This window comes from Elephantulus edwardii, unplaced genomic scaffold, assembly GCF_000299155.1.
Source record: "Elephantulus edwardii isolate Elephantulus edwardi_28Jun2011 unplaced genomic scaffold, EleEdw1.0 scaffold00132, whole genome shotgun sequence".
Classification (NCBI taxonomy): Eukaryota; Metazoa; Chordata; class Mammalia; order Macroscelidea; family Macroscelididae; genus Elephantulus; species Elephantulus edwardii.
The window spans coordinates 1,576,294-1,591,983 of NW_006399882.1; the positions used below are offsets into that span (position 1 = coordinate 1,576,294).

The window sequence follows — 15,690 nt, forward strand, 5'->3', positions numbered from 1 at the left end:
GGTTGTGAGATGACAATGGCATGGGCACTTCTGTTAAATTAAATTAAAAGGAAACTTGTATGAGCCATACACTTTCTCTCAAACTGAGTACTGGGTGAATTAACATTTCCACACGTAAATGGTGTTCAAGGTGATGACTAGTTAGGAAGTTGTTGTTGTGTACCATAGAATCAGAATTTACCCATAGCTGACCTTCCTGTCGGTGTTCATGGGCAGTTAATCACATGGGAGGAGATTGTCCAGCCCTCTCCTGTAGAGCAGCTGGTGGCCTCGAACTGTATGCCTTTGGGGGTTGCAGTGCAGCCTCTTACCACTAGGCCACCAGGGCTCCCTTAGGAACAGAGGGCCCCTTAAATGCTAAGGCTGTTAATGAATGTCAGTTAGAGAGGCTCTCTCCTCAGCTAACCTAAACAATAGCTAGATTTTGGCTTTCTCTACAAGTTGAAAGTTACCAGGTGAGTCAAATTTACGGGAGCATCTTCAGGCCCAAAAAGGATAACTGTTTAATTTAATTAATGATTGCTATACTCTCTTGTCTAGAAATGCTGAAACAACTACTGAATGACTGAATTTCACATCCTGTATGACATACAAACACTAAATGCTGAGCAGGTTACAAACACCATCTCTGAAGTCAGAAATGTCCACATTTGAATCACCCTCCTACATTTATTGGCTAGGGATTTGGGTAAAATATCAAACTTATTTGAACCTCAAAATCACCATCAGTTATATGTCTCATAGGAACACAATAAGAATAAAAGGAGAAAATGTATGAAAGTAGCACTTTTTACATCAGACATAGAAAAAAGCACTCCTGTTGAGTCAATTCCAACTTAACAATGACCCTATCAGACAGTAAACCAGCACAGAGGACTTCGGAGGCGAAGCATTCATGAAATGGTAGCACTTATGCTTATTTTAGTGCGATCTTATTTACAAAACCTGTAAATCATGCTATTTCATTTCTGAATATAACCCTTAAAGATAATTTTGGAGGTTCAGAGGCTATTAGTGAGGCTATTATTCAGTCTGCTAATTTTTCTGATGGAAAACGAGGATAGAGAGAGAAGACACGATACTCTGATGTTTGTGCAGAACAGGTTCTAAAGCTCAGGTCTTGAGAATCAAGCTGATGGAGTAAACAGAGGAAGGGCTTTGCCACCAAATTTGCAGACATTCAATGTTATCATCTGCAAAATGCTTGTCAAAATAGCGAATAGATTATGACAAATGACATAAAGCAACGTTACTTCCATAAATTGTAGGATACTGTACAACTGAGTGTTAATGATTTGAATTCTTCTTCATGAAAAACATAGATCCAGGAACAAAGACAAGCCCCACAAAACAGCATGTGAGGTCCTTTTGGGTAATTTATCATGGCACAAGGAATAGGTCAGGCTCCAGTTCGCATTGCCTGTTAACAGTGGCATTTGTTCTCTGCTCTGCTGGCTGCTGATCAGCCAGCTTTCCTACAGCAGCACCTTGGACAGCGTCCAGGGAAGCCTCCTCTCTGATGGCCTGTCATTCAGGCAGACCTGACCTCCAGGCACCCCAACACTCCTACGACACTTTCTTACTGTCTGGAAGCTCCTGTTGTCTCCTAGTCTGACTCTCAGAGCAAGACTCAAAAAGAAACTGCACTTCATCTCCTTCCTTCCACAATGCAGGCCCAGCAGTTGGGTGGTCATGTGGAGGAAGGGCTTTCTTTGGACTTTACCATGTTACCTATTCACGGTGAACATGCTGGTTCACAAGCTACCACATTCGCAAGAAGGGGAATGCTGGAATTTATTTCAACATGTGATCTGTGCACATTACAGGGCTTAAAAAGAAATTAAGATTGAAGCATAAAACACATACACTTGCAAACTTTGTACAGCTTTCAAGGCCAGGGTCAGAACATTGGTTTCAAAGCCACCACAGGAAAACATATCAATGTTAATAGGGTGAGAGAGGTGGGAAGGCAAAGTAGATGGTAACAGCAGTGGAGGCAAACAGCAAATCTATATCAAAAGGGAGGAAAAAAGGAAGGTCCATCCAATTTGCCAATTTATCAACTGCCATTGAGTTAAAAAACAAACAAAAACAACAATGCTAAAGGATGTGGAAACGGAAGAGAATAAAAAGAATTTTTGAACTCATAGTGCCTTAAAGCTGATCTAATTATATAAGATCTCCTTTGATAAGCCATATACGATTGTTAAGATCCCTGAACTTAATGGTAAAGCTTGTTTTGTGTATAATAAGTGATTATTTGTAGATTGATCTCATTTCCTGAGATGAATGTAGAGTTGAGGGAGGTTTATTAAGGATTTAAGGATTATAATGGGGTACCTGATGCCAGTTGCCACCAAATCAGTTCTGACTCATGTGACCCCACACATGACAGAGCAAACAGTGCTCCACACGGTTTTCAAGGGCTGATTTATTTATTTATTTTTAGTAGATAGCTGGACCTTTGGGTGGACCTGAACTACCAACCTTTAGGTTGGCAACTGGGCACATTAACTATTTGAACTACTCAGGGATTCCCTATAAATATATATAGGTCCATCTTATGCCAACTTATTTTGTTTGTTCCTTAAACATAATTTAGAAATTGTAGAGCACAGGTTGCTTAATAGGAACAACTTGGTAAGGTACCAGGCCCCTAAGAAGATGCCACTGGGAAAGCAATATGACTCATGATTCTGTTTATGTACTGTTCAATTAGTCGTTTCACCATGAATATGTTTTAAAGTCATTAAACACCTGATTCAAACTCAGTCCCAATATTCGGTATTTTTTGCCCACTGCTAGAGCTTATTTTAGGAAGCAATTTTTTTAAATCCAAAATCCTAAAAGGAACAGAGATCTCAAGAACAGATAAGGCTTGCTGTTTTCCACAGCAGAATTGGTGGCATGGATGGAGGGCTGGGGAGAGGCTACACGGCGCGGAACACCAGCCAACACACACGGAATGTCAGAACGGCTTACCTTTTGGGCTCTGCATTTGTCTGGGATTTTAAATCTTTTCTCTTTTTGGATTCCTTTTTGGCATCTTTTTTAGCCTCTGGTTCGGATGGGGAGGGGGTTTTGCTCCCTTCCGGGTCTTTGTTTGGTGGCAGTCCACTAAGGTACACATGCATTTGTTGACTTTGGAGAGGGTTAGGTGACACAGGGAATGCACACAGCGTGGCCAGCCACGGGAGAATCAAATGCACATATGCATGCACAAACAAAAGAAAGAAAGAAAAAACAAGGATGCATCAACAAGCAAGAGCAAATGCATTCAAACGAAAATAATAAGCAAAAAAAAAAAAGATGCAAACTTGCATAAGGAAAATCAGAACTGAAAAGAAAATAAGAAATCCAAAACTGTTTCCATGACAAGATGTATAAACCTAACTGTGAATCAAGTGGCAGTCTTACAATATGAAATCCAGACAATGTGTATCATAATTCATGATGATGTTTACCAGGGGGTTTACAAAAACACTTCATTATTTTATAACACTTTCTTATTCAGTAACATATGTAGAATACAGTGTGACAACCCAGAGAATATAATGCAACTTCTTTCCCTCTCTCTCCCTTTAAAGAATTCAGTCCAAGAGGCTGTAACAGATAGTCATCAAAGTGTACATATTTATAAAAAGCAGAAATATGCACAGATACCTCCCAGGTATCAGAGTTTCCCCGAGTACCTTTTATGTAAATAAGGGGTCATGTGTTAGGTTAGCAAATCTTATAGCAATAGGAGGTGAGGATAACCTTGTTGCCTGTTAAATATTCAAACCTATACTGCTATTGTTATCCAGCTCTAAATGTTGATGTTGCATTTATAAAGTCTACCAGCACTATTGTGGAGAAAAGCACAGAATAAATCCCACAGATATTTCAGAGCTGTATAGCTTGCAAAGATGAAGATGACTGACACAGGTATGACTAAAAAGAAATGTAGTCAATTATAGATTTTTCTGCATGCAAGTTCTCCAGAGCAGCAACTTTTGGATCTGTGGTTGTGTTTCCAAAGTCACCACTGAGGGCTGGTTGGTTTTGGTTTTTTTTCAGAGAATTGGTGCTGGCTGGAGTGTCCTGGGATAATACAGACTCGCCTTTATTCTAACATAAGGCTACATACACTGGGAGAGTAAACTGGCTGTGGCAGTGTGGGAATTTTTTTCCATGCTACCAGAGCCAAATGGCAATGCTCTTAGTTTATTTGCTGGATTGCATTATTCAGAGCATAGATTTTTTTTTTCTTCCAGGCACTGGCCAAGATCTAGAGAAAGAGAACAGTTAGTACAGAGGCAAGAGATTCGACATTCTGGTCTTATCTATAGCAACTATAACATGAGGTGGTTGGATTAGATTGTGAACTCCCAAGTTCCACCCAGCTCTGTGATTAAATTATATGTCTTAGCATCATCTTTGTCTTCCAGATTCCCTGAGCTTGTTTCAGCTCTTGAAACGTGCTTGGCTCCCCCCGCCCCCCTCTACGGGGCCTTTGTACATACTGTTCCCTTTGCCTGGAACCACTCAACTCCTACACTCGCCTCAGTTCTTACCTCAAGCATCACTTCCTCAAGGAGGCACTGTCTGACATCCTGCCACCCTGTCTGAATCATGTTCTTTGTTAAATGCTACTAATGGAACTTTTGTTCGTCTCAGAGCACCGATCTCTACGGGATGCTAACTGGTTGGGAGTCTGGTGTTTTGCCCACCATGGATGTAGAATGCTGACTAGAACACCTGGCTCTTAGTAAGAATTCATTACTTGTGGAATGAGTAAGTGAATGAATGACAATAATGAAAGCAAATATTTATTAAATTCTGGCAATGCTCCAGGCACTAAGTCCTTTACTTGTATTCTTTTACCAATACCATGAGGACACTCTCATGATCCCCATTCTGAGAAAACTGGCACAGGGACATTCAAGCAACAACCAGAGTCATTGTTTATAAACTGATGAGTTGGGAGTAGAACTTGGATTGGTCTCACTGCGGGGACTGTGTGCTGTAAGTCCTGTTTGCTATTCCTTTTAAGTCTCCTGAAAGAACAATGCAGTCAGACCATTATATCCATGCCTCTGGGGTGTATCTGTGTGTTGCTGAGGGAAGGGGATGGAGGAACCTGGAAGGAGGTCGAGTTAGGACCACTGCCCGCGCTTTTGAAAGGCCTCCAGCCGAGTCAGCGTACCTGTTCCCATGGACATGCGATGCACAGAAGGCAAAGCTATAGTGAAGGAGGGTGGGGTCGATCATGGCGCCATTTTCTGCTCGCTCAAGCAAGTCTCTGAGGTAGCAGAGATGTCGGTGACACCCTCGGACTCCATTCCGGGCGCAGTACTCATCTAATACGAACACCTGGCCAGGACTGAACCAACCCTGCATAGGGAACAAAAGATAGATGTTCTCTTAGCTCAGGTTGTTGTCCAGAGAGCTACTAGAGTTAGCTGAGTGTGGCAAGAGAGGCGTTCTTAAAACCGTTGGAACTAATCCTGCATGAAGGGGCATTAACTGTGAGAAACTCATTATGTGTATGAGATGGGTTAAGCCTCCCACTTGCCTGATGAGGAAGGTACTGTAACTACGGTCTTCTGGATTTGAAAACCTAACTTGCAGAAGACATAGACTTTTGCCATCTTTCCCAGTGCCAGTCAGTGGTTGAGTGTGGAGAGGCAACAGGATGACTCCAGAGACAAAAGTCACCCCCTGCTCTAATCCTGAACCTATATCTCAAAGGAACATTTGTGGTCAGATAGGAGCCACTGATACAAGAAAATAATAACATAAGGTCTCAAATTGGTACAGAGCTTTACACTTGACAAAGAAATGACAGTTGAACCCTACATTAACCTTATGCGGTAGACAAGCTTATCCTCATTTCACAGATGCCGTTGTTGTATGCTATTGAGTTAGAATAGACTCACAATTGACCCCTCAGAGGATTTTCAGAGGCAGAAAAATCACATGGCAGGAGACTGACCATCTTTCTCCTGCAAAGCAGCTGGTGGATTTGAACTGGGTACCTTTGGGTTGGCAGTACATCTTCTTATCAGTAAGCCACCAGAGGGCTTATTTCATAGATGGGGAGGTGGAGAGCAGGACCATTGACTGATCGGTACAGATATCTTAAGCAAAAGCAAGTCTCAAACCCAATTTTGTTTTATTTATTAATCAGGTTAGAGTTTGGTGTTTTTTTTGTTGTTGTTGTTTTTCTACTCTGAAAGGTTAAAAAATATATATCAGATTTGGTCTGTACACATGTCAAATAAACACCTATCACATGGTGACCAAGCTGACCCAGACTCAAAGCAACCTTAAGCACTGAGTAGATAGGTCCCTTCTATGGTTTCAAGACAAGAATGTTGATAAAAGTAAACGGCCAAATCGTTCTCCTTCAGAGCAGCTGAGTGATAATCAATGTACCACCACAGCTCAGGGCCTCATAGATCCTTTCATCTTGGAAAATCCTTCTTTCCGTTCTAGAATGGGGGCACTACCATAATTCTCCAAAGAGAACAGCAAGACTTAGTGTTCACGTTATAAATCAACTACAGTTCAATCAAAGCGAGAAGGGCTCACGCCCTACTTTAATGTTTTGTTTTATTTTCATCTGGTGATTTTTTTTTTCTTTTCTGGTGGTGAGACCAGGCCGAGCTGAGCTCTAAAAGAGAACTCAGACGGGCTCTCTGATTCAGAGTGGATCTGGTGGCAGGAGAGGATGGAAACTGCTGCCTCCACAATCCAGTCCATGCCATCTAGCTGCCTCCCAGGCCTGGCGACCCCTCACGTGTCAGAGCAGGGCTGTGCGTGTGTGTCCAAGGGTTTTGAAAGACTGTGGCCTTTGCAGACAGATCACAGGACTTTTCACTTAACTGCTTGTATCACCCTTATCAGCCTTTAGAGGCTCAGAAAGGTCAAAGAATTACTCAAAGAAATCAAATCATGTCTTTGATGTGAAAAACAAAAACTAACATGGGTGGCTGTTAGTAAGTTGGCAATTTAGAGCTGTTTTAAAGATACATTTAGTTTTACTTTGAGGGTCTTCTCCAAGTCATCTTTTGGATACTTCACTCTCTCAAGGGAGGTAAGACAAAAGGAGACAGTAACGGGGGAATTGGTAGAGGCCACAGAAGTGCAGCAAAGAAGGCCTTTGCAACACTCTAAGTCTTATTAAGAACTAGGGAGTCTTCAATTGACAACATGCAGCTCAGCGATTCACCCAAAGGAAAGAAGGCATCTTTCCTATTTCAAATTATAAGTTCCTGCAGAGGGCGGGAGAGTACTCGAGGCAGTGGGCTGCCCCTATAGGCAACTTCTTTGCCACCCCATCTGCTACCCCAAATGCTAAATCTTAGAAACAACACTGCTGTGAAAGATTAAAATATATTTTCTACGACTCAGATGACACCAAGTCTTTTGTAGATGCCAAAATAGCTGCTTTGAAAAGAGTTGAAGAAATATCAATTAGGAACTCAGTCGAAGACACAGAAAAATTTATGTATCCCTGCTGGTCGGTCTCCAAAACCAACTGAAAAAAAAGATTGTAATAATGAGAAAATGGAATATATAGAGAAGGAGATAAGATTATCTTGATTTCTGTTATTTTCCTAAAATTGTGGGTAATGATTAATAGATAAATGTACAAAAGGAGGGAAAAACCCATTTCATGTCCTTCATAATTTATTTTGGATTTTACAGCATATTTTTTAAGCCTATAAGTAAGTAACAGATTTGAAAATTTTATTGTTGGTTTAATTTTTAGAAAGCATTTATTAACTATTCCTTAGGGGTGAATTTAAACACACACAAAAAAAGAGTTTTAAAAATGATGATCCCCAAATCTCATAAAAATTAATGCCCCTCAAAAAAAATTCATTAAGAAAGTGATAAAAGAGAACGATTTACATTTAGAGGCATTTTCTTCTGAGCTTCATAAATGCAATTTATAATTACACAAATAATCATATAATCTTTGGCAATATTTAGGGAACATTGCCTTGCAGTACAAGGTAAGCCCTTTTTGTGTTTATTTGTTTGTTTTTAAAATCAAAGTGATATGTTCCTTTCCAAATTGGCAAAGTTCATATTTCTCTGATGAAGTGATTTTAAACCTGAGATAATCAATGAATGTTTTATGAGATGCAGATTAATAAATTATCCTACATAATCCTGTTTCTGTTTGTAAGAGCTTTTTATTTACTATTTTTTATATTTTGGCTTCTAGTAAAGCAAAAAATGAAGGATCTGGAAATAAAAATTAGTTAAAATAGATAGCTAGGATCTAGCCATGCAATTTAGAAAACAAACAGAATATATATTATATGACTATCAAGAATGCAGCGACTTTAGTTTATTATTTAATATGAATACTATGTAGATAACTTCACCTTAGTTAGCCTTGACATTTAGAGTTAGGGGTGAGAATTTTCTTCTGTTAAAGTCATTTCATTATTTCCCCTGACCTTTCCCCATCTATAACATGGTATTAAAGATATTTAAGAAATTAATTCAGAGCTTCTGAGTAAGGAAATACTTTGGATCTTATTGTAGATTTTTATGAATGCGAAGGTTTAAGATCACAAATAGTCCTCACAGATCCAGTAATGACACAACAGACTGTTATTCAGATGATTTAAATACACATTTAAAACAGGATTTTAGGAAATGTGGATGGTGCTTGCTGAATAGCTGGACATTCAAGTCTACAGTAGCCCAGAAAATTCCCCTTGAGGGTAAAAAGATGCTCTGACGACAGAAGCAAAAACCACTTAAACAAACAAACAAACAATAACAACAAAGAGTTCTTCTTATAAACAATGAAAGGGAATGGATTTATAAATTTTAGATCTTAAAATGAAGTCCCCCAAAACACAAAAGTACATGTTCATCTATGAGGCAGGAACGTGCAGCCTTATCTGGGGTAGGGAGGGAGGAGAACTCTGAGTCTAAGATATCAAGGCAATTTTTACAAGTTCTCCACAAGCAGGTGCCAAACTCGATTACCCTCATGGGAATGCTTCTCATGCAGCAGCTGAAAAGGGGGCCGCTAAGATAGGGAGTCTGGGGAATTGGACCCATCTCTCCCGATAACTTCCTCCTGCTCGGTCTTGCTTCTTTGGTAAGTAAAATTCCCTCAACTCAGGAAATCAAGAACATGTTTATAACTGTAAAAGGATTCTATAATGGAGGGGGGAAAAAAACCCTTCTGACATGAAGATGGAGAAGAGAAAAAAATATATATGTATATATAGCTATATGAAAAGTTCTCATGTTTAAATTACTTGTAGACCAAAGAATATACTTGCCAGGCAAGAATAGGAATCATTAAGTCTGTGATCCAAAGTAAGGCGTTGCACCGTCTCAAAGAGGGAAGCGTGGTCAAAGTTACAGGGGTTGGAAGAGATAAATTCATCCATGCCATGCTTTTGAGCTCTATCTGCGTCTGTGCATTTACACATGTAGAGAGAGACACAATTTAGAGAAACACATCGCATTTTCTTTGACATTTCAAAATACACAGGAATTCACTAAGCATTATGAACACTAGCGCTTTCCCCATTACCTCCCACCAACAACCCCAAGATATCCTGTTTACCTCCCATTGTCAACTTGCATCACTTACTACTGGTGAGTTTATTGCATTTAGGCAAATATATATTGGCATCAACATGTTTCTCAAATGATCACAATTCCAGTGCCTTTATGTTGTTCTTGAAAAACCAAGCGCAAGATCGTAACTTCGCCTGCATTTCACCAAACACTGAAAGCAGATCGGATCTTTGCTTATCAAAGCCTATTTAGCTGTATATGTTTGTAATAGATTCTGCCATTCCGGTGGTTATGTCTAGAGCAATTTCTCTGCAATTACTGGGATAGTCTGGAAAATGGGTTGTGCTGATTTTTCAGCCAAGTGACAATATTGGTGCCCGACCCCCCCCCCCAATTGCCAATTCAGTTTTATGAAAGGTTTGAGTCCCCACCCGCCAAAATTAAAAAAAAGAAATAACAAAACATTTTTCATGGAAACCTGGAGAATCAGTTAAATGGGAATTTAATTTGTGATTTTGGCCAAGGACATTGCTTTAGCATGTGATTACTCAGTTAGCAAAGCTTATAAAATAGACAAACAGAAATATACTCAGCAAGGGCTATATTCTGCCATTTATTGTGAATTAATAGTCTCAATGTATTCACACTTTTCCTTACAGGGTGAAGGCTGTAGGCAAAACCTCCTAAGGGCTAACTAATTAATCTCAACATGTGTAACTAAAATACACTGTTCTCAATTGGCAAAATAACTCCGAGAATTTAAACGGAGTGTGGCTAAGTGATTCCTCACGAGGCAGGAGTGAAGGTTCGAAACAGTCAAGGAACCTATTTACTACATCTCCTCTTTCCTCAGTCTCCTGATATGCAGGGCATACGGAAAAAGAATTTCCTATCAGATCGAGCAAGACTATATTCATCTCGTTGGAGGCAGTGTTCTTTGGGAATATGGGCCCTGCCAGGAGTGCCAGCGACGCTGTGAGGACATGGGAGAATAGACTGCTGACTGGGAGAGGAGGACACTGAAGGAATGTTTTCTCATGTGGTCCTCCTTCTCGGCAGTGTTTTTCTTCTACTTTTGAGGTTAAGGATGAAAGCTTGCAGTACAGTCACATTATGATATCACACAATATCCTCTCCTCACATCATTATGGAATTTGTGTATCATTCAAACCAAAATGCACAGTGTGCTAAGTGTACGCTCTCTTATGTTTGTGAAATTTTTTTAAAAAATCAATAACAAAATATAAAAATTCCTCTACTCAGTTTGACAGAAGCGGTCAGTGTTTGAATGAGATGTGTTGTTTATGCCTAAGACACACACAAGAGCAATGGGTTTGAGGAGCCAAGTGGAAGAATGTCTATTTTCATTGCCCAATTGCTCCATGAGGATGAGAAAACACAAGGATGTGTGGGAATGTAGCAGGGATACTGAAAGGATCCTCTTGGTAGTAGTAAGAGGCTCTGAGTCGAGCTCAGGGAAGTGTCCTTCTTGAGACTGAGGGCTTCACCCAAGTGGATTCCTTTATATCTGACTGTTGTGTCAGGGCACTGTGGAAATGTTGCGCCTCTAAACTCGATTCCTTCTTTGACTCAGGATGCCTGACAGGAGTGCTGGCCAGGAGGCGGTGAGGAAAAAGCAAGGTACCTTTCTGCCATCTTTGACTCCTTGGACCCAGGGACAGTGTTTAAACCTGCTTCACCTTGAGCAGCCTGTTGGCAGGATGGTACCCAGGCGGCATTCGTCCCCCTGCTGACAGTTCCTGCCTCTCATCTCATCTCTATGGCCTGGGATCAATCCAAGGCAGGAAAACCTCAAGGTGGGGTCCACGCGAGCTGCTCATCTGATTTCACCCTCATGAAAAAGCCTCACCCATTCCCCAAGCCTCCAGACTTGAACAGAACAGATCAGGCACGCTGGCGAGCACCAGCTTCTTGCCCGGGGATTTCTCGCACAAGCCTGCAAGCTGACACATCGGTGGAGGCCCCTACTTTGCCAGTTTGGCACCGCTGTTCTATTGCTCTTCAATTATGTGGCGTAACCGGTCATTCAGTCCAGGGACAAGGGGGCTCTTTTGTAGCTGTTAAAAAAATATGGCACACGTCCTCCGTCTCTTACTCTTTGTTTAATGCGTGAGCCTCGCAAACACTTCACCGATGAAACATTTTGCTTTGCTGGCCACTCAAGAAATGGAGTTGAAAAGGTAGCCGGACTCTTAGCTGGAGACCCGGAGACTGAGCCATTTCCCTGTCATCCCCCAACCACCACAACAGCTGAAAGAACACACTGCCACTCATGATAAACCGGGGGTTAGAGAAAGTCCAAAGAATAATTTCGGTTTGACTTACATTTTAATATAGGCTTACAGAAAAATAGACTTAAAAATATCAGCCCGTTTTCCTTTTCAGAGAAAAAGCTCATCAAAATAAAAATGCCTTCTCTTTCCTTCCTTTCTCCTCTCCCAGCCTACAGACCGTGTCCACATGCAGAGAGCGAGGCGGGACCGGATTTGGGACGTCTGCATTCTAGCTTGGGCTCCATTCCTAAAGGGCTGTAAGATGCTGGCTGAGTGGCTGCCCTTCCTGAGCCTCAGTTTCCTTGGGTTTAAATGAGTTGACCTCACAGCTGTCTTTTGGGTGTCAGGGCCTGGGCGTTAACGACCCTTGAGTTCCATCCCTCTTCTCTGTGTTGGCTAGAGCTCGGAAGCGAATAAAATGGGAAGTCCCTGGATTTTGTTTGAACAACATTGTCATTTACTCAGAATTAGGCTCATTACCTTAATGGTTCCGGTAAATTAAGAGTGCTTCAAGATGTGGCTGGCACTCAGGGAACCTTGGAGAATTTCACTGAGCTTGTTATATTAAGAACAAGGGAGCGGGGAGAGGAGAACTGGAAATGCTATTTTAATGTGTCAGTAGAGAGGAGCTGAGTTTCAGGCTCTTTTGGAGCAAGACATGTTTTCTGTTCCATTTTCAGGTTTGAGAGTAGTGCCTGGCACATAGTTTTGGTTGTGGTTGTTACCCTCCATAGAGTTGGAAATGACTCATAGCTGACCCTCCAGCAGGTTTGCAGAGGCTGTAAATCACAAAGGGAGAGACTGTCCATCTTCCTCCCAGAAAGCATTCGGTGGATTTGACCCATGTTCTTTTGGGTTGGTAGTGCAACTCCTTACCTTAAGCCACCAGTGATCCCTACATCTAGCAGGCAGGCAGTCAGTACATGTTTGTGGAAATGATGAACTCATTTCACCAAAAGAAATACATTCACCCTTTCAATGAATATTTTCAATATCTTGATTTTATGGAATGTTGCTACCCAAATGCCAACAGGAACAGTGAATAGGGCAGTCGTGGACAGCAGCACAATTCCTGCCTCCTTGTGGATGACGTGGGTTTAATTCTCAGCCGGTGCACTTGTCAGCCGAGGTGTGTGTGCTATTGTGCGGCTGACCAGGTTCTGGTGGAGCCTTCAGATGAACCCAGGCTTGGATGCAGGGTCTGATGGCCGACTTCCCAAAACCAGTCATTAAAAACCACAGCAGCGTGATCCTAGCGTGCATGGAAGTACCACGACCAAGGGGCCAAAGGACAGAACAATAGCCGTTCTCATTAGGTGCATGGTGTGAGGTTGCCTGCTTAATGTTTCTACAATCCATTTTCCACATAGATAAATCGAGGCTAGCATTCAAATCAAAGCTCAGAGGAGAGGAGCTGATGCGAACTGCCAACACAGCCCGTGGAATGACTACCCCACTCAGTGCTTACGAAGTACTAGCTGGTAGTAAAAGAGGGAGCTCAGGAGGCCTGGGAGTTAGAGCAGTCAGCTGTGAACTTAAAGGTCTGCAGTTAGAACTCTCCGTGGGAGGGAGATGAGGCAATCTGCTTTCACAAAGATTACAGCTCTAAGAACCAACCTGAAGGGACAATTGCCCCTCATCCTACAAGGTCACTATAAGTCAGAACCGACTCCATGACGGTAATGACAGGAGTCCAAGAGGAGGCTTCTGAGTGTTCCTGAAGTAAATCTTTCCTAGGGTCTCAGCAAGAAGAGTGTCTGCATTTATAGCAAACGTTCCATCCCATCCTTGCTTCTCAAGTGGTGCTGTTTACAGGAAGCTGAACATTTCCCCTCATGTCTGTGTTTTATTTCCTGCCTCTGTTGTGTTTTTGCTGGGTTATGTTTCAGTCCCCCCATTGTCAAGTGGAGAATACATCTATTCAAATGCACAGACAACAGAACTGTGGGTAGATAATATGTTCCTTGAGGGCAAGTGTCTGATTTGTTATTTCCTCTGCCAGCTCCAGAGGAGCCAGGTCCTTAGGAGGTGTTTATTAACCGACTTGTTCTGACACTTTCATCCCAGGAAACTTCTCGTAGACTTTATTAAAGAGTCACACACATGGGGATTCAGATGGTATCTCGAAAATCCGAAAGTGGGAACATGTGCTCTTAGAGGGGAAAAAAGCCGTATCGAAGGAAACAGAACTCTAGGTGCAGGTGTCTTTGGATACCATTCAGATTGTCTGTCTGTGTCTCCATACATGTCTAGGACCATATGCATTACATATGTTGTCTATTTTAAAATAAAACACTGCAGTGGTCCAGCTGTTCCAAATTCTGTTTCAAAGAACTTGTGGGTGCTTCCCAGGCAACACCATATAGTCATCCTTGCACTGTCCCAGTCTGCTCTTCTACATTGCTGAACATAAAAAAAAAATGTTCCTTGCATCTCCATTTCTCTCTGTACAAACAATTGGGATTGGCTGGTGAGAGAGAGAGAAAAAAAAAAGTCTAATGTTGACGTTAAGAGGGTGAAAAGGGCCCAGAGTAAAAGTATGAGCGAGTTGATTCCTGAATTCAACACACTTTGAGACCACCTCCTTTGCCAGTATTTGGCATGTGTCAAGAAAAAAGAAAGTGAATTTGAATATTAGCTCGAGCAACCCTGAGCTAGGTGAGTAGATTGACTGCTTAAAATCCCAAGGATGCTTGGATCACATCTCTTGCTTGTGAGTTGAATACCAATGCTCATTTTAATTTACATTTGCATCCTTCCTCCCCCCGCCCCCTTTTAAGAAAGCAAGGATTCACTGTGGTTTAAGAACTTACTTCAGCCATTACTTTTCTCAGACCAGGCCAAAGAGTTCCTAAATCCTGCCAGTCTTCAAGGGCTCCAAATGTGCTGAAAATGATATTGTGTGTCTAAAGCATAATTCAACACACCTTCCAAACCCTGCTAACCTGTCTCACTTTGGGGTTTCATTTGCATATGGATTTTGAGATATCTTCTATCAGGGGAATAAGGAATTTACTCCAGATTAAACTCAGAAGATAAAGTCAATTACGGTACCTAACCTATATTAAGCATCAGTCAGTGGTAGCCAGGGCACAGCAGTAAGCCGAGGAGCACAGAGACTTAAGGAAGGGCAGATATACTTTCAGTCAGAACTAATCAATACTGTATTCCAAGTTTCCTCAGCAACTTGGCACTTCAAAACTACTCCAAAAGTGACACCATTATGGAGAGTTTATATTCTCAATTTATTTAACTAGAATTTCAGTGAGATCTTTCCTAATTGACTGTCTTATCATACCCCTTATGTGGTTGTTTAGTTGACCCCATTCAGGTTTACATTAGATATGCTTTTCCTTTCAATTCCCTCACAGCTAGAAAAGACATTTAGTAGTTTTCTTGCTCTTCCGTCTCAAGAGCAAAGCTATTTACATGCTCTTGTTTTAGACACATGCTTTATAACATATTTATTAATTTTCACTGGAAAATAATAAAGCTTCCAAAATTTTATTTACCTAAAGTTTTCCCATTATTCTTGCTCCTAAAGGAATAAACATGAAAGGTCCATTTTATCTTTTTATTTTGTCACATTACGTTTGGAATTTTTATGGACGAAGAAAAAGGAAATGCTGCTGTCGGAAGCAGTCGTGATTGTATTGCTAGCAGATTCTCTGAAAGAGGCTCCGATTTTGCTTGAGTCTCTTTTGGAAGAGGAATGGGAGCGATTTAGAGTGCAGCCATGACTTTCGCAATGCCGTTTGCATGCTAGAGGCAAGAGAATAGCTACTAGAACTCTGAAGTCATCTGTGAGCTCAGATTGCAAATTAAAAGGTGACTTTATGTGTTTCTTACA

General features: G+C 41.3%; 1 protein-coding gene across 1 annotated transcript in view; it reads right to left on the bottom strand.

The window, feature by feature from the left end:
• Window positions 1-15,690, bottom strand: part of CADPS (Ca++-dependent secretion activator) — a 560,788-nt gene that overhangs the window by 177,752 nt on the left and 367,346 nt on the right. The window contains exons 13-14 of the mRNA XM_006893865.1: window positions 9,303-9,439; window positions 5,189-5,376 (exon numbers count right to left, since the gene is read on the bottom strand). Coding sequence (XP_006893927.1) covers window positions 5,189-5,376; window positions 9,303-9,439 — 325 coding nt within the window. The remainder of the gene's footprint in view (window positions 1-5,188; window positions 5,377-9,302; window positions 9,440-15,690) is intronic.